This window comes from Oryzias melastigma, linkage group LG24 (assembly GCF_002922805.2).
Source record: "Oryzias melastigma strain HK-1 linkage group LG24, ASM292280v2, whole genome shotgun sequence".
Lineage (NCBI taxonomy): Eukaryota > Metazoa > Chordata > Actinopteri > Beloniformes > Adrianichthyidae > Oryzias > Oryzias melastigma.
Genome location: NC_050535.1, coordinates 10,565,939 through 10,585,509, shown reverse-complemented (window position 1 = coordinate 10,585,509; position 19,571 = coordinate 10,565,939). Strand labels below are relative to the sequence as shown.

The following is a 19,571-nucleotide window of genomic DNA, read 5'->3' as shown; positions in this document are numbered from 1 at the left end:
GCAAAAAAATATATTTTTAATAGCGAAGCAGTTTAAAGTGTTAATAACGGCTACAAAATTAGTTTTGGATCTGTAATTTGCTATTTTATTGAATAGAGAATATGTGAATGTAAATATTTGAATTTGGCAGAAATGTTAACAAGTAGTATCTGGTTTTTTTCAGGAGTTGGTTAAAAACTTGCCGCTGCTTTCGTCTGCCGCCCCATCGAGCTGGGAGATGGAAAGGTCGGCGAACAGAGAGCTGTTGCCGCTCCACTCCATGTCCTCATCAGAGGCGTCCTGCTGATCGTCGCTGAGGCCGTCTTCTGCTTCCTTCACTTTGAGCCTGAGCACAGAAACAACAAAGCAGCAGCACGGATTTTGAGAGGAGTTACAGTTTATAAACACTGCATCCAGAACTGCAGTCACCTCTGTGAAGTCTCCCCAGGCCCGTCGTCCCACCGCTGCGACATGATCACACTGAGCTCCGCCTCCTCCCTGTTGAGGTCTGGCTCTGCTTCTTCCTCGTCGCTGTTGTACAGGTTGCCTCTGGCATCAGAAAGTGAACGGTGCTGAGAGTTCTGGCTGATGGGGGTCCGATGGAAACCGTCGTCTTCCAGGCCTGCCAGCAAATCGACGATGGCGTGATCTCTGCTTCCATCTGCATGAAAGAAAACAAAAAAGGCGGAGTTTCTTCACTGCAAATGCTACAGGGAGGAAATGTTCTGTTCATTGGGAAAGCACTATTTGTCCAGAACATCTTCAGAGAACATTGGTCAGAAAATACTAGAAAACACATTCATTCTTCAGCAGCTAAGGAAGGTGACGAAGCTGCATGAAATTTTGAAACCATAAAACTATTTTTTTGGGTTCTTTTTAATAAAGAACACAAATATAAAGATATCACAGTTTGTTTGGCCATAGAGTTATTTACAAAATGGAAACATTGAATAGAATGACACTGTTAAAAATCTGCATAACACTGGAGGGAAAGAAGTGAAGAAAAAAAAATATTTGTATAGCACTTTTCCTACATAAAAACAATTTCCAATTTTTAAAAACAGAAACACGACAAAAGACTATTACACAAAAAATGGGAAAGAAGAAAGAAAAGGCAGAAAAAAGATGATAGGAAGAAAGAAAGGAAGAACAGAAGATAGATTTTCCTTAAAATTCTAAAATTCCCCTACGACAATTTTTTTTTACAAAAAAAAAAACAACTTTCCCAGTAGTGTTTTAATTATGTTTATGAAGTTTTTAACCAAAATCTCACAACCTAAATGTCTTAAAAAGCCATTTTTCATGTTGATCTGAAGCCTCTGTTTCCAAAATCTCCTCTGAGGAGGCGTGGCTTTTGGAACTGAGCTGAGCAGCTCCGCCCATGATGCCCCTCTGTCTGATTATGATAGCTCTGTGTCTCGCTAGTGTAAATCTTCACCGCTGCTACATAAAAATGTCAAGCAATGTCAGTAATGTCCTGTCAGTTCTGAACCAGATGTCAGCTAGGATGAGGAAGTGAAGATCTTCATGGACAGAACTTCCACCAAAAGCCTGATTCTTTCTCCTTCCAGTTCACCAAAGACTCTTTTAGCTAATTGTCAAATGTTTATTGGCGTTGCTGTGATCAATACATTCAATCATCAGAGCAGATTTCTTGGGAAAATGAAGAAAGCCAACATCAAAATGCTCTTTCACTGTTTTACAATTCTTTACAACTGCGGTCAAATGAGCCACTGATTACATTTGAGTGGTAACACCAAGAAGCTCTGTGGAGTCTGGTGGAGATTACATTTGTTTCCTTTCAATGCCACACATGTTAAAAACTCAAAAAACAGGATTTTCATTGGAGGGTAACTTTAAAACTATAACAGAATAAAGAGCTTCTGAAGAAAAACAAAAATGTTTCCTGTTTGGCTGACTATTTTTTGGTGAATGGTACTGGCATTCTGTTTTTTTTTTTTTTTGCTAAGTATTAGAGCAACAACAAAAAGATAAAACTAGAGCTTTTTTACTCATTAACATCGGGAGTGGCAGCTGATTAGACGAAACATCCAGACAATGAGGAAGAGCTGAAAAACCAGAACTGTGCTAGGATTTAATGGAGACGATAGGCGGCTGCTGCTGTGGAGCATGAAGGTGTTACTGCACCTAACAGGGCTGAATGGTTTGAAGTCTGGGAGAGTGGCAGGAACGTCTGACTGCTTTCCAGCAGATCCAGGATGGCCTCTTCATCAACAACCGCTTGGTCTGGAACCTTCTCGCCAGTCCTCACAAAGTCTGGAACAGCAGCAGAGACACAAACCCTGTTTAATAAGATTGCCTGAAAGACTTGGAGGTCAGCTTTCAGCTTTTCCAGAAAACATTTAGATGTTATGAACATGAGAAATCATCTTGGTTAGTGTATAAACACAGAAAACCAGGGTGGCAGGAGAAACAAATACATCTCTAATATAACTGAAACAACTTTGTCTAAAGCAGCAGCTTGCTGCTCTTGACTGGATGGTTCTCTTCACCTGGCTGGGAGTCTCTGTGCTCCTCCACAGCGTTAGCGGGAGTCCATGTAGGTCCGTCTGTGGTAAAGCCTTCAGGATGCAGAGTGAGGTCGGCCAGGAAACCCTCCTGGTCGTCGTGTGCAGACTGATCTTGAGTCCTGAAGACACAATGACATTCAGATTAATTATTTTTTTTCCCCTGAAAGTCCAAGACTGAACTGCTGAAATGACAGCATGGACATGACATGGACAGACATTGAAGTCCCAATCCAATGAAAATTATGTTTTTAACACTTTCTTGTGGTATGTCTTTGATGATGGAGGACATTTATCAGGAGCAGACAAAAATATTGTTGGAAAAAGCCTGTAGCAGTGATGTAGATGCTACAGTTGGTGGACCAAAAGCTCCCTGCTCCGCTCCATTCTGACAATTAGTGGATTACACACGACTATGCCGACTATGAAAATAGTCAACAATTCAATCCATTGGTTTCTGAGAAACCAATGGATTGAATTATTCCGGACTATAAGTCGCACCGGAGTATAAGTCGCAGTAGCCAAAAAATGCATAATGAATAAGAAAAATACATATATAAGTCGCACTTTTAAGAGAATAGTCCAAAATTTATGAACAAATTCAACAAGCCCGACATAACGTTGCATTTGACATCAAATGTGATTCATGCGTCAAATTCCAGTCTGCTGAATCTTTTGATGTGCGTCTAATTTAATGCTCAATGCTTGTCCAAAAATGTGTTCATAAACTAGACACTCCCATTGGAGAAGCTGTCTGAAGTTTTTAGCCTCATCGCTACATGATGGAGGCTTTGGCTGTTTATCTCGTTTAAAATACACAGAAGATACGGATGATGTTGAGAGGTTAAGTTATTTATTTTAAAGAACTCCACAAAAGCATCTATAATCATCTCTCCATTCTGGGTTCAGGACAGCAGTTTTTTGTCTTTTCCTTACGGCGATCGTTCCCTTCTAGCCTGCAGGAGCTGCATCTAAATGACAGTTTTTAGCTGCTCTTCTGTCTGTTTATACCCAAGTTTGATGGCTTGTTGTCCAGCATTAGTCCAGGAAGAGAAAAATAAAAACAATAATAATAATGTCTTGATGCAAATGAGAAAAAACATCATAACATCCATGAGGAGAATGATTAGATTATCAGGAACGTTTGTTTTGAACATAACTTCTTTTTCTGCGTTTCTGTCAGCTGACAGAAGTAGATACTGATACACAAACCTACAGTGCCCTCTAGTGGTTGTTATTGGGAAACAACCGCCAAAAGGCAACCGGTTTAAGTGGGAAAAATAACAAATATATGAGCCTATTTATGTCTAACAAAATCACATATAAGTCGCTCCTGAGTATAAGTCGCACCCTTGGAAAATCTATGAAAAAAAGCGCGACTTATATTCCGGAAAATACGGTAATTCAACAGTCGATTAGTCATTCTTGTTTTTTTATCTCTAAACTACGGTGTGTGTGTGCTACTTCTGATGCATTTACTTGCAGACAACTAGATCGGTGTATGTCTTTGTTTTCCTCGCCTGAATTGGTGCCGATTTTCTAATGAACTGCTGCCGCTCCACAGAAACTATGTCCTAGAAAACGACACAGGCTTTTGAAAGACCACTGGGAACCCTTTGACAATAGATCAAAAGATGATTGGAGTGGGACTTTAAATACATCACTGGCCTTCATCCCTTCCTGTTTAACCGTCGTCTCTGAACTGTGGGGCTCGATCTGCGAGTAATTGTGCGATTACACAAGTGTGTTATGGCCAGTGTTGTGTTTGTGAAGGAGATTTAAGTGGAAAATGGGCACAAAGCCAGCGAGCCTTTGTATCCCTGCAGACCTTCACGCAGCAAAACAACTCGCCACAGAAATAAGGGATCCGCAGCCACCGCCGCTCAAACCTGGAATCACTTTTAGAGATCCAGTCACATTAAAAAGAACCAAGGTTCTGAGCCAGGTCTGCAGGTGGTTTTCTTGTTTTTTTTTTTTATAAATCAACCTTATCTTTGTGTTGAAGTACTACACTGTTGCGCATCACAACCAAAGCTCAGCAGCAACCCAGAAGAACAACCCACACAAGAACCAGGCAACATCGATGCAGGAAAACTGCTGCTTTCTGTTAGGCATGACGGTGGAAGTGTAATGGTATGGTCAGAAAAATAGCTTTAAAAGTCACTTTACAAGACGTCAAAACTTTTAATAGTTTCATGTGCAGATTTTCAAAAATAGTCTTTCTAATTAAGGACAAGTCTCTTCGTTTGATTTTTCCTTCTCGTTTGCTCCGCAGTCGAGGTTTCTACCAACAGTGAAGGAGTCTTCATTTATCTGCAGAGTCCCGGTAATTAGGAAAGTCTCCAGGGGGGGAACTGCACGTATAACCGCCTTTTAATTAGATTGTTAGATAACTTCAAAGGCGTGCGGGGAGGAAGCCCGCCGAGCATCAGGAGAAGACTGCAGTAATTAATACATTTCACAGAAGCTCCGCCCCTTTTCCCATCCAGTCACTGAGCTTTAAGAAACCGAATGAATGTTTGAGATGTTCAAGTCAGAACTCAACAAGAAACACACATTAAAGTCATTAATCAGTTCACCACATCAGTCAAATCCTAAAATTACGTTTTAGAAAAGTTTTAAACTTATATTTGAGAAAACATATATAAAGTCCTTCAAAGCATAAATATACATTCACACATTTTTAAACTATGAGATAAACAAAAATGTAAAATCACGTAGTTTCCGATACATTTACATGTCTGGAGACCAAATCTACAAAACAGAGACAAGAATGCTGAATATGCATTTTTTTCATTTCCCCCACCCCCAATGTCCAAATCGAATCCTAAATTAAAAAGCTAAAATTAAACTTTCATTATTTTTTGGTATTTGTAGTATTGAAACCAACTGTGGGAACGTTTAAATGTTTAAAATAATTATATTTTTCAGAGCTGCTGGTCCTCACTAGGAGATCTGAACCTAGACACGGAGACGTGTACCGATGCTTTAATTCAGCTCTTCAAAATGAATAAACCTGATCTCTCAGTATCCACATCATCCATGACGAAATTGAGAAGAGTTTTTGATGGAAGCTCCTCGCATACGTGGCGGGAGCTTCAGGTTAACAGACTTTTGCATAACCGTCAAGAAGCAACTTTGATGCATGTTTAAACAAAGACGGTGAACAGTACATGAATTTGACGCAGAGTGTGGACAGACGATTGATTACATGTGTGAGTAAAACATTGGCTAGTGATCCGTATGGATCATGGATTATCTGTGATCCGTTACACCCCTAGTGCATATGTAGTGAGTAGTGAAGGAATTCTGACATAGCTCAAGTCTTATTCATGCATTAATATTTTCCAAATATTCTCAAACTTTTGTGAACATTTACTGCTTTAAAACTTCAGAAATCTATTCAGTTTAAAGCAGAAATAACATGAACAAACCCTGTGGTCACATGACCCCTACTTTAAGGATCAGTTGAACCCAGCTCCACATGTATTAGGGGCCTTAGATAAATAGGAACTTATCTTTCTGAAAATGGACATAAAACAGGAAAACCTGTCAAGTTTGGGTGTTCAAAAGCGGAAAATGTTTTAGCCATGTCGAGGAAAGTTCATAAAAGTTCACTCAAACGAGAGACGAGCGAAAACCTTGATTCATCCCCCTGATCTCAGTGGGGCGTTAGAAAGCAGCAGATGAGAAGAAGCAGCTAAATCCAGGAGACAGGAAGTAACCGACGTGCAGCCATCTGTGCGCGCGCACGTGTGCAAGTGTGTCCATGTGAGTGAAATGTGCGTTTTCCGCCCCACCGCCTCCTGTTCCAGTCGGTATCAGGCAGGAGACGAGAACCATCTGGATGTGAAACAGCAGCACACCGAGCCAACTGTACGTTTATTTATGACAGGAAATACTTTGAAGCTGTACATGATGAGGAAAGAGGGGGGGGCGTGTAACCTCAGCAACACTTCAACTCTTTTCCACATTTCAGCGGTCCTGACTTCCCTCCCTCACACACAACCCAGAAGAAAAGAGTTGAAGGCATCAGCGGACATCCAGAGAGTCCAGCACATACGGTAATATTTATATGAATGATCAAATCCATACTTTTATCCCTGTAAAGCTTTGCTAACATTCAGTCGAGTCAATTGACGTACATATATATATCAGAGAAAAGAGAAACGTACACGTTAAACTGGTTGTCCGTCAGAATCTCTTTTAGCCTCCTGATGAAGTTGCTCTCACTGTCCGTCGAAGCGACAAAACCTCGATCTGGAAGAGAGGGGATAATTATTAGTCCCATGTTACTTCAATCACAGTCATAGTCATTTTTTTGGTCCCCAAAGTTTAGTCTTGGGCCCACTGCTGTTCTCTTATAAGCAAAGATACTGGCAGCCTTTCTAATCATGTCTATCATTTCTGTGCAGATGATAGATTTAGCCCAATGTCTTGAAAGTCAGACGACAGCAGATAAAAATACATGGTTATAGACCACTTGCAGTGACGTCATGCACACCACTGTCTGCCATTTTGGAGACAAGCATTCAACAGGTAAAAATTTGGAACTTTAGTGTAGAGCAGGTATCTGCAACCTGCGGCTCCGGAGCCACATGTGGCTCTTTGACCCCTCCATTGTGGCTCTCTGGTTAAAGTAAAATATAACATTTTTAAAAAGGAGTAAAAAGAGTAAAATTTTATTTTTCTCATTTACAAACAGTTGAAGAGCATTGCGTATCAGAAGCTTTTAGAGTGCCTGATTTTCACATATTCAAGGATTTTAAGTGTTTGTAAAAAAAATAGCTCTGATTTAGTTTTTGATTTGAAAATGTTTGTCTGAAAATTGAAAATGGAATGATTTGCTGCATTAAGATGATGTATGTGACACAAGAAGTCTTTTATTTTGAAAGGAAGTCATGTGAAATCTGACAAAAATAATTAACTTTTTCAAGTAAAAAAAAGGTTCATTTTATTTTGCCAATTTTTTTACAGTTATCATAATAGTTACATTAATATAAAAACAAATCAATGTCAGAGAGAATAGGAATATACTTTCCATCAAACTCATTTTGACAGGTGACCTTTGACCCTACAGGTGTCGATCAAGATGACGTAATATTGTAATTTAAAATTGAATTACATTTTATATAAAAAATGTGTGAATAAGACTTTGTGGCTCCTCTTAGGATGTTGTAAGCGAGAAATTGACCCAAATAGCTCTTGAAGTGTTAAAGGTTGCAGACCCCTGGAGTTGAGAAATGACAGTCAAATCTCAGTGTGCAACAGAAAAGCTCCAAATTCAAGCATCTCTTTTTACTGATTTCTGCAGGATGAAGACACAAATGAATCGTCAAACGGGAAGAATGGCAGCAGACTCAGTGGTGACAATTTGTCAGGTTATTATTTATCTTAATATTTATTGTCTACATATTTAATTTCAGCCTTTATTTTGTCTTGGCACCAACTCAGCGGGAACTGATCAAAGGCAGACAGTTGAATGCACACAACACCAGATCAACATGATAGAAATCTGCTGCAATGACTCATTTTGAATCCCAAAATGGCGAAGACGGTGTTCACACAACGACTCGATTAATCTGTTTCTAACAGATTAATTAATTGACATTATTTCAAACTGGATGAATGGTTGCATAAAATCCAGATTGATCGCATCATCACAAGACACTATGGGAATGTATTACACATGAAAGAGGATGTGATAAGAACAAAGAATCAAAGCAGATCAAAGAGAAAAGTCTGAAAGTCAACTTTTTTTTGTTACCTTGTGACTGTGGGTTTTCAATCTGTGAAGACTGCTCCCTCTTCCTCCTCCTCTGCTTCTCATCCTCCCAGATGGCCTGTAGACCTGGGTTTCTGCCGACCTGGTCTGCACACAAACATAAATTGTAACGCGTTTCATCAGACGAAGCTGAATTAGGACGAAACAGAAATCAGGAAACCGCACTGTTAATATGCTCACTTGAAGATGTTTTTCCAGCTGAGATAAAAATACTTCCAGTTTGTTTTTTTGAGCTTCAATTAGTATCTTTTGTTTGTTTGTGTTTTTTAACATGTTCCCGTGTCATTTTTCTCATGATGGAAGACATGTAAAAAAGAACTTAAGATTAAAACTGCATTTTAGGAGTATTTGTTTATTTAAATCTGGAGCAGCGCCTAAAAGGGGCGGGGCAAAAATCTTCCTGCAATAACAAAGTGATGAAAAATGAATTTCCAACGATTAATTCCTTCTTCTACTGTGTATCTTCTACTGTGATCCTTTTATGCAAAGAGTATCCAGACATCCTTAATCTTACTTTCAATCTCAAGGCGATTGAGGATATCCACGGCGACGGCGTCGACCTCCAGCTCACAGGTGCTCTGCTTCTCAACCTCATCCAGGACTAAGGAGCTGCAGCAGACGAGTAACTTTTAGGCTAAGTTGTTCACGGTTGTGGATGCCTTGCAGAGGGTAATCCTCACCTGGGTAAAGCATTCTCCTCCCAGACAACGTAGGTGCCTCCTAAGGTGCTGTCGTTGAGTTTGGAGTTGCAGGGACTCTTCCATGGACTGACGCTGGGCCGACAGCTTGGACCGGCTCTGTCTGGATCGGATTCTGAAATCAGAGGCAGAGAAGTTAAAAGGAAATGTCCAACTTGTGCCTTAGATGGATGGATATGAGCAGTCTGCGAACAAAAAATGGACAAACTTACTTCAGCCTTACAAATATTTCATGATACTCCAACAACATGGGCAAAAAAAGTACGTTTCATTTTTATGACGTCCCCTAAGGCAGCCGCACGAGCCTCGAGAGAACTGCAAGACACTTAAGCTTCATCCTGACCTCTCTACGACCCTCCACAGGCTAAGGCAACCAAAAAACTCGCAGCACTCATACGGGATCGTGTGACTAAAACATTATGTCCTCAATACTGGATAGAAACAACAACTATAGAGGAGCTCCATTAACAATGAGCAATAAAAAAACAAACAATGATTTTAATTAAAATATAGTTTACCTTAATCATGCATAAATAACCCCAGTGATCATGCGAGACAAAAGTTGGCTAGTTTTTCAGCAACTGCTCAGTCATGGAGACAATCGTGCTTCACAGTTTCTAGGCATGCTCAGAAAGGCTCTAACCATGCCAACAACCATACATCTTCTATTTGTCCAGTGCAGGGTCAAGGGGTTTCTGGAGCTCATATCAGCACTTGGACGGGTGAAGGGACTAATCAATCAACCAAAGGAGCACATTTTTGAGCAGTGGGAGGAAGGTGGGGGTCCCACGTTCATGAGGGGAACCAGCAAACTCCACACAGAAAGAACCGAGCCAGGATTTAAACCTTCTCGTTGTGAGGTGAGATTGCCGACCACTTCGCCACCCACACTCCCATAAAAGCATAATGTTGATCTTGAATACAAAGTAAAAGGATTTGGTCTATAAAATGTATCTCAGAACAGCTGCTGAGTGTTAAACTGGAGCTGTTTGGAATGTCGTTACATCTGTGAAATTGGGCTCTTCTATATTGTTTCGCTTGAGTAATAAGACACCTTTTGGGGTAAATGGTGAACTGACCTGGCTTCACTTCTGTTTTCAAGGCAGCCAAAAGTAGAAGGAAGTGTAAAAAACGTCTTTACTGACAAAAAAACTGATGGGAATACATTTTCTCCTCCAGATCAAACTGACTATTTCTCCAGTTACTTGTAGAGACTTTTGAACGCCAATAAAATCAATCTAAACTTATTTAATTAATGGAGGAGTAGAAGCAACTACACCCCACACATCTGCCATAAAAACAGTCAGTAAAACCAGTCACTACAGCAGAAACTTCATATTATCAGGACAGAAAAATCTGTTTTTTTTATCCCTAAAACATCTTTTTTTTGTTGTTGTGACCATCATAAACATTATGAAGTCAAAGCATGTTTTGAAAAAGTTCAAAACTCACATGAAAATGTTTACAGAACAAATTCCTTCTGAAGAATTTGTGAGCTGTGAAACTTTAGTTAAAGTTAAAGCTGTGTGACGGGCTTTAGCACACTTTAATGCCTCCATTCATCCTGAAGAGGTCAATTTACTCAGCCCGGCTTCTTATCATTCTTCCTCTTGATCCCAGATTAAGAACTTCCATCTTGAAAGACAAAGTCGTAAACAGGTGTTGCATTCGCTGACAAAGGAGGCGTGAGGAGATTTAGAAAACCGTTCCTCTGAGCTGAGGTGAGGAACTTCAAGCCCAGAATTGTTGAAGTTATCAGACGTGGAGATAAGAGAATCTTTGGGAGACGGACCGATGAGATAAAAGGGGTAATCTGAGATCAAACAGAGCAGGAAATGAGGAAATCTGACTGAAAAGTCACCGGGACTGGAAATCCCACCTAAACCTCCGACAGAAACTGAGTTCTGGAGTTCAGACAGGAAGCTTTTCAGAGCTCCTACACCTGTTTCCATGGTCACCAGGAAGAAAGCCGCAACATCTTTACGTCTATGACTCAACCTTAGAAAATTGCTCAAAGGAAATTAAGTCAATTCAGTCGCCATTTTTTTGCAACATGGACGCCGCCATGTTGCATCCAGAAATTGTCAGTGAGCAGTAATCTGAGTCGGTCTGAGTCATCGTTTCTATGGCAATCACTCTCACCAATCAGAAGTGAGCTTGTTGGAAGGCCACAAAATCTGTCGGTCAAATTTTTCTAATGTTCGATGTGAGACCACCTACTTATATTGTGGCATCTGATTGGTCAGTTTATAACTTGAATAACTTGCAATAAAGAAAATAACAAAATAAATAAATGAAAAAATTAGGATTGGCAAAAATGTGTAAAAAAAAGATAGCAGAGCAAAAATTGTTATTCTGACAAATAGGATGACTAATAGTGGATTATTCGTTTATAGAAGTCTATAGTTTTTGGCTTCTTTCGGCCAGCGATTACTTCCTGTTGGGAATGCCAGGGGGAGGGGTCACTCAGTCCACTTCTCATATACAGTCAAAGGTGGTGATTTGCTGTTTATATTTTATATCAGGGGTATCAGGAGGAAAAATACAAATTATATAGTTTTATATAAACAATATGACTGAACAAATAACATTTCATAGAGAAACTGTATTTTTTTTAAAATAAATCCTAAGTAAATTTTTCAAGTAAATTGAATAAATTTGAGATTTACTGTCTGAAAACAAAGTGAAATTATCTTTCTGATCTTAGGAATTAAAGTTGAGGACACATTAGACCAAAAATAAAATATTTCAATTTGTTGAAGTTTATAGTTCCTTCTAAAAAGTTCAAATCAAAGCCAAAATCTGTAAATCTAGAACAAGCCTCTCACCTCTGTTGTGGCTGCGGCGAAACTTTACAGCAGCCAGGTTGACCATGTTCATGCCGTACAGGTTGTAGTCTATGAAGAGCTGCAGCAGGTAGGGGATGTGGCCTTCATGGGGCTGATAACTTTTGTTCATCACGGCTCCGCTTTGAAGAAGCTCGCACACCCTGGGACACCAAAGAGTTGATTAGAACCAACAAAGCAACACGGAGCCAACAGTCACGCCCACAACTCAGAGGCGAATTTCTAATGAGCTAACGCCCTTTTAGAACCTTTTGTTTAGCAGATAGTTATCTCCTCTAGTCCTCAACAGACTGAATTACCTAAAAAAGCTCAAATCTTCATCAGGCAAACTTGCCAACAGTTTAGATCCTTCATCAGTCGTATTTGTTTTGTGGGTTAAACCAATTTTAATTTGGATATTAACATATTTTCCTTTCAAATATACTTGTTTTGCTCCCCTTTGTTTCCTCTGATGTTCTTTGAAGTTATGCTTACAAAGCACAACCTCCACTCCGAGAGCCTCACAGCCGATCAATGATTACAAGCAGCCATTGATTTACGTTTACACTGAAGAGGCAGTCTGGATTTCAGGAGCTGCAATGATTCTTGTTCTCATTAATGGGAATTGATCTGCAGGGAACTCACCTTTTCACCATCTGAGGGTTGCACAGGTAGATCTTCATGAAGTGCTTCTCCTTTGAGTGGAAGCCGTAAAAGGGCCTGAAGACAGGCAAACAGTCAGCAAACCTCCATCTTTCACCCCAAACGTCTTCGTTTTACAGATTAGTGATGAGTCGCTTACATGCCAGAGACCAGCACCACCTTGAAGACGTGCTGGGCGCTGGAGGCGGGGTTTCCCATGGCGACGTTGAGCGCCCTGTCGATGCTGAAGGCCACCTGCCGCAGGTGGCGCTCAGGCGGCTGCCCGCAGCCATCGTACGGCACGTAGATGTACGGAAAGATGCCGTGGAGGTGGAGACACGTTTTCTGACCTGCAACACAAACAACTAATGAGACTTTCCCTCTGTGACAAAATGGAGCTCTGATATAAACAAGAAAAAAGCATCAGCTGTTCTGCTGCACCACAACAAAGAAATTACAAAGAAAAACAACAACAATTTGACTCATTTCTGCCCATTTTCACCATTTAGGTTTATTTAGGCCATATTGTTATAAAGTTTGTGTCAAGATACGTTGGTTCTCATTCAAATGTAACGAGACTGAACTATTAAAAAGGTTTGGTCAAATTACATTTTTTATTTATTCAAAATAAAAGAGTTGAATAAATGCTTTTATTTTGTCAAGACACAACATGGAATTTTAGCTTTGGAGAGCAGATAGGATAGATGAAAAACTTTATCGTCCAGTTCCTACGAGACGACGCTGAGTGACTGAAGTACCAGAAAGTACAGCTAATGAGCATCAACAAACTGACTCAATTTACAACACATATTGTAAATAATTAACTCAGTTCACATTTTAAAATAAATTGTGTTCATAAAAAAAAAAGTAAATCAAATACAAAGTTCACAAATACATTTAAGAATACCTTTTTTTTTTACATAAAAATATCAAAGAGTCGATATTTTTTTTCATGGAAAAAAAATCCAGGAAAAAATGAAGTGATTCTATAAACTGATTGCACTTTTCAAAAGACCCACTCCGATGAACATCATACTTTTTTTTAAAATGTTCTCAGGGCATTTTTCTGATGATAAAATGACTAATTGTGAAATTAGGCTCAAAATGGCATTTCTGATCATTTCTTCACTCAATCAGAGGGAGAAAAAAAAATGGCATTGGAAAATAAATTTTATTTCTATTTATACTATTTCGATTCACTTTCAGACAAATAGATCCATCTACGTCTTTGTTTTCCTCGTCTGAGCTGATATATGGCTCTAAACTTTTCAGTTGGATATAGCACCAATTTTCCTTAACATTTTCTTGTACCAGTAATGTTAGCTTGGGGAGGTGAGGGGCTGTAAGCTTGAGTGTAAACAGAGACCTCTCAACAATGGGGAGGGGATTGGGGCCGAATGGTTGTGGACCAACAGTCCTGCCTACAACTGTAAGGGGAATTCGCTATAGGGCGGCCACGATGAGACGACTAATCGACTATTAAAATAGTGGTCGACTATTTTAATAGTCGATTAGTTGTTACCTTATATTATATGGAATCGGAGTGTAGTAAAGCTGAAAGTTTTAATGGCATTCTGCTAGTTTTTAGGACTATTTTGTCATTTATTAATGTTTTAGGCTAATTTGGAGTTATGGTAATATTTCAGTTACATACTAGATATTTTGGCTAATTTATGCTTTTTTTTAGTTTTTCAGATTAATTTGAAGTTTAGCTTATATTTCAGCGACATGCTAGCTGTTTTGGCTAACTTAGGCTTTTTTCAGTTTTTTAGGCTAATTTTGCATTTAACTAATATTTTAGCTGGCCATCAGCTTCAGCATTTTCAGCTATCAATTTCAGCATCTTCAGCTTTCAGCACTAACATCTTAAGCGGCCAAAATCGACATACAGCATTCACACTAGAATTATCACAGGTAATGCTGTATATCTAATTTTTAGCTTGCACTTGACCCAGTTAGTCGACTAATCAGAAAAAATAATCAGTGATTAGTCGACTATTAAAATAATCGTTTGTGGCAGCACTAATTCTTGATGAACTCTGCAGAAACTATGTTCTAGAAAAAATTCTTGATTTTGGATAAAAACGGCATAATCATGGTTAAAAGACCTGTGGGAATGCTTTGAAAATAGATTAAAGATGATGGGAGTGGGTCTTTAAATAAATATCTATTGATATCAATATAAATACGAAATTTTAAAGCCCAGCTCTAACTAGAGCATAAGGAATTTTAAATGCACAGATAGACATTGCTGTTAAATAAAAGTGAAAACAACAGAAAAAGTCTGCATTGAAGAAGATGAGCAGCAGCACACACTCCAGCCAATAGCAGCTTCTGCTTATGTTGCCTAGCAACAGGCGCAGCAAAGCAAAAAAAAAAAAAAAGCTCTTGACAGACAGCAGGAGAGACAAACAAGTGATTGTTTCCAGCCAGCTGGTCGCGGCGAGAAGGAAGAGGAGGTGAGAAGCGGGGCGGCGGAGGATGGAAGGGACAAAAAAAAAAAATCCACGACGAAGATCGGCGACATGACGATCCCTCACATTTTACACACAACAAACAACGGGAGTCCGTTCGCACAGCTGATGCAGCTGCCGCCTTGCAGTCAGCACAAAAAAGCGTGTTATTACAGGGAATAACAGCGGGGGCGGTTTTGACCCACATCAGGCCCCCCACCCCATGATCTGCATTCAGACAGCTGCAGAGCATCTACTTTAAATCCTGGAAGAGCAGGCAGCGTTTAGTGTATTTCTATAGATTGTAATGTCACTGAACACAACACGACCTCTTGTCTATTTGCTGCACTGCAGAAAAACTTCATTTGTGTGTCGATTTCTCCTGTTTCTGATCACACAGACATATTGTATCTAGACGTAAGGGCAGTTTAACGACTACAGTGGGACGTAAGGACACCATACTACAGCATCACCCATACGTACTTACAAGTACTTCACAATACCACACACACACACACGACAATCGAACCAGTCGCTTCTCTCTACAACTCTCCATGGGTTCGTACAACCCAAAAACCCTGCAAGACGGGTTGACCCGTACGGATGAATGTGAATCATGCCTTTAATGTGAAAGCATCCTTGGATTTTCTTTGCCAAGATGGGTCAAGAAAAGTCTTTTTCAGATTTAAATGGTCCATTTTCTCTAAAGGTTCAGGGTGGATTCAAAGAAGTTTGCTTTTCCTTTCATGAAATGAAACACGTTTTTAAACTTCAGTGAACTGAAACAATGCTTCAAAGATTAGCTTATCTGCTTTGAAACTAAAACAAAGAGGTTTAACTGCTGCGTAAAGAGGATTTACAAGCTGGTGGATGACGGACTGATATGTGAAACAAAAATTCAATTATCTGACCTACATTCATGAGTTGCACAAACGAAGGGTCGATGCTGAATCACACGCTACAGTTTGATAAACGGTTTCCTTGCAGGTTTGTTTTATCAACCAGTGGTGAAAACATCCCATCAGAGTATTACTTGGTCATGAATCACTAACAAAACTGGTAAAGGCCTTATGTGTGTTAGGAGAGATTTACATCCAACTATAATCATTTTAACCAAATAAAAAGTGTCTTAGATTATCTAGACTTCTACTACAAAGAAAGTAGTCCTTTGACTTTAAATTAATAAGAAAAATAGGGTTCACTTCAAAGTCACTAACTTTCCACCAGAAATAGTTCATACCTGATTAATACGTTTTGTGGTCCAACGGTTGCTAGAGCCGTTATCGGTCACTGGTGGGCGAAAGTGGAGTAAACCCTGTATGTACCATAAATTCAGGTTTGTAGACTTGAATTTTAGAGTTGACAAAGATAACTGCACTTTTTTTGCTGCAACTGATGATATTATCTTTTAAGACTAGTTTGCTTCATCATTTAAACTAGTCACTGATAACATCCTGTGTCCTCCTTTCCTGTCCGCCTCTCCGTTCTCCTCAGAAATCTTAGAGAACTTAATTTTCTCACATTGAAAAGAACAGATTAAAGTCAGTCAAACTGTCCTTGAATGAGTCATAATAATAATAATAATAATGGATTGGATTTATCTGCGCTTTTCCAGACGCTCAAAGTGCTTACATTGTGTATCCATTATTCATTCACACCTCATTCATACTTGGTGACGGTAAGCTACTACTGTAGCCACAGCTGCCCTGGGGCAGGCTGACAGAGGCGTGGCTGCCAGTACGCGCCAACGGCCCCTCTGACCATCACCGGAACATTCATACGCATTCTCACACCAGTGGAGCCACACTGTCAGTTCACACTCAAATCATCCACAGGATTCACATTCCATTACTTGGACAAATGCCTTTATGATTGAGTGCAAACTAGTATTGATAAAAAATAACTAAATGTGACAATTTTCACCCAGTAACTTAAAAAGTTTCACTTTATTTAGTTTTCTGAAGTAGAAACATAGAACTGCGTAGAGTAAAAACATAGGGTGCTTCATTTTGTGTCTATAGAAAGAGCTAGAGGTGGGGAAAAAAACAAGAAGCTGATTTCAGGAGCCAGAGAAGCAGTAATGAAAATAAGTTGCTTTTCCAGCACAATTATGGCATAAAAACGTGGGAACTAGGACACATTTTTCCCTCGAGAGTTCAACCCAACTTTTCCTCTGAGCACTCTCACAGAGGAGCGCAGCTTGTATTAAACTGGGTTCTGAAAAGTGTGAGCCATTCATCTGAGAAGAGTTTCATAAGACAGTTCTATAAATCTAAAGTAAGAGACGGCTGGAAAAAAAACTCAAGAACACAACAAACACGAATGTACGACAGACGCAACATCTAGTTGACAAACCCACTTATTATGCGCTAAAACAAAAATGTTTTTGTGATTCTTAGAATCCATTTTGGTCCAGATTGAAGAAAAATCCATTTGGTTCGTGGGGCAGCAGTCTAAGCAAACATGTCCAGATTTTCCTCATCCTGCCTCCTTCCTCCAGCTCTTCTGGGGAAATCCCGAGGCATTCCAAGGACAGCCCATGGTTATAGTCTCCCCAGAGTGTCCTGGGTCTTCCCCGGGGTTTCCATACAGTGGAACATGCCCGTAATATCTCCGAATAGAAGCGTCCCGACCAGATGCTTGGCTCCTCTCAATGTGGAAGAGTAGCAACTCTACCCAAGATCTTTCCAGGTGACTGAGCTCCACCCACATCTCTAAGGGAGCGCCAAGCCATCCTACGGAGGAAACTTGTTCCAGCCTCTTGTATATGGAACCTCATTCTTTTGACCATAAGTGAGTAGTGTAACAAGGATCAACGGGTCAATTGAGAGCTTTGCTTTCTGACTCAGTTCCCTCTTCACTACAACTGACATGCAAACTAACCACGTGGACCCATGGGTTTCAGCAGGGCCAAGCCCATAGTGATGATGTGGGATCACTCTCCCATGGGCCCACCAACTATAAGTGAGAGGCTGGTAAAATGTGGTCATGGAATTTTTGGGAAAAAGGTTTAGCATATTGTATTTTAACATTGGTCTTTAACAATGAATTTGATATAATCCTCTATACTTTGCTGACCACCAGGCTCTGAAGCCACATGTGACTCCAATGTGGCTCTCTGAGTGAGGATAAACCTAAAAGATTATGTATTTTAAAAATAAGGGTAACTTAGGCCCAATCCGAATTCTTCCCTTCTACCTATCCCTCCATTTGAAGGGGCATTTTTAGTCTAAGCCATGTCTGGAATATATATTTTTTTAAGTTCCACCCTCCAAGCGTAGGGATACAAAGTCCTCTGTCGCGAGGGTAAACCTTGTCACACTGAGAAGCACGTTTTTCACATGGGTGAGCTCTGAACCACAGAAGTTTACAAATGTAAGTAATGACTTTTGTTGTAGCATGACCTTTTTAAAGTTATAAAACTGCTTTTGTTATGTGTATTTTATTGCTGCAAGCTCCGCACTAACACTAGCATTGGTGATGTCATTGATGAAAGTGACGTCAAAATTATGAATAATAACATATTTTATTCATATAGCGCTTTTAAAAAGATACTCCAAGACACTATGAGATACTACTTTTTTCATAACTCTCCATTTGAAGGGCAAATTTAAGGGGAAGGAGGAAGTAAAGAATTCAGATTGGGCCTTAATTGACATTGTTTTAATTTTAGTTGCATAAATTGACAAATTAAAAAAGGTGTGCTGAACAAAATTTTCCTATTTAAAACTCCCCAAATCTTTGAGACTGGCCTGTTAGTGCTGTTCACGTGATAGGTGTATGCTCCTTGCATGCCCCATACCCATTTTTCCCCTCGCATCCAGCATGTATCTAGACATAAAGGCTGTCAAAACCAAGACTTCTCTAACAACTACAGGACATTATATGACAGCATCACTTGTATGTCATAAGTGCATGATACCTTACGATACACTTACCACACGCACGACAATTGTACCTTCCATTTTTAACAAACCTCAAGGGAACTCCAAGACGCACCATCACTTCCTTAAGATACAGCCTCGCCTCTCTATGACCCTCCACAGACCCGGACAAGTCAAAAACTTGCAACACTCGTACAGGTAAACCCCAGTCCAGGTGGATGTGACTAAGGCTGTAACTGCACAGAATAATCCCTGTAAGTGAATCTAAATCTTTAGTCACAACCGGCCCCACCTTAGATCTGTCTCACACCAACCCCCTCACTTAAACGTGACATGACTTCATTTGTAGACATCTTTAACCCTTTAACGCCTTATTTGCATGGGTCCGTCTCCCTTCCATTGAATGGGGAGTCCATCTCACAACCGTCAATTGATTGTCTATGTCGTGTCGTGTCTATGTCGTGTCTCTGTTCTGATTCAAGAGGATTGGCTGTGACAGAAGAAATTAAAATAAAGATTTACTCACCATCAACATCCAAAGCTTTTGGTAATCTGGCCCTATGTCCTCTTCTTCCTCACTTAGTTATTGTGTCATAAATGATGTTAAGGTTTCAAAATTAAACTTTCATTGTCCATTGCAAAAATGAGCGCTGATGTTATGGGCTGTGTTAATGTGTGCTATTGAGGGCATGTAGCATGTACTACCCGAATTATGACAAAAGAAGCCTACTGGAAGTATAATAATTTACACTCGTCAGATTTTTCATCAGAAGACTT

General features: G+C 39.8%; 1 protein-coding gene across 1 annotated transcript in view; it reads right to left on the bottom strand.

Annotated features, from left to right (window-relative positions):
* rev3l (REV3 like, DNA directed polymerase zeta catalytic subunit) overlaps positions 1–19,571 on the bottom strand; it is a 41,945-nt gene that overhangs the window by 15,049 nt on the left and 7,325 nt on the right. The window contains exons 2-12 of the mRNA XM_024291656.2: positions 12,618–12,807; positions 12,461–12,535; positions 11,819–11,979; positions 8,973–9,105; positions 8,807–8,901; positions 8,275–8,379; positions 6,683–6,767; positions 2,493–2,629; positions 2,128–2,256; positions 409–640; positions 183–325 (exon numbers count right to left, since the gene is read on the bottom strand). Of these exons, the coding sequence (XP_024147424.1) occupies positions 183–325; positions 409–640; positions 2,128–2,256; positions 2,493–2,629; positions 6,683–6,767; positions 8,275–8,379; positions 8,807–8,901; positions 8,973–9,105; positions 11,819–11,979; positions 12,461–12,535; positions 12,618–12,807 (1,485 nt within the window). The remainder of the gene's footprint in view (positions 1–182; positions 326–408; positions 641–2,127; positions 2,257–2,492; positions 2,630–6,682; positions 6,768–8,274; positions 8,380–8,806; positions 8,902–8,972; positions 9,106–11,818; positions 11,980–12,460; positions 12,536–12,617; positions 12,808–19,571) is intronic.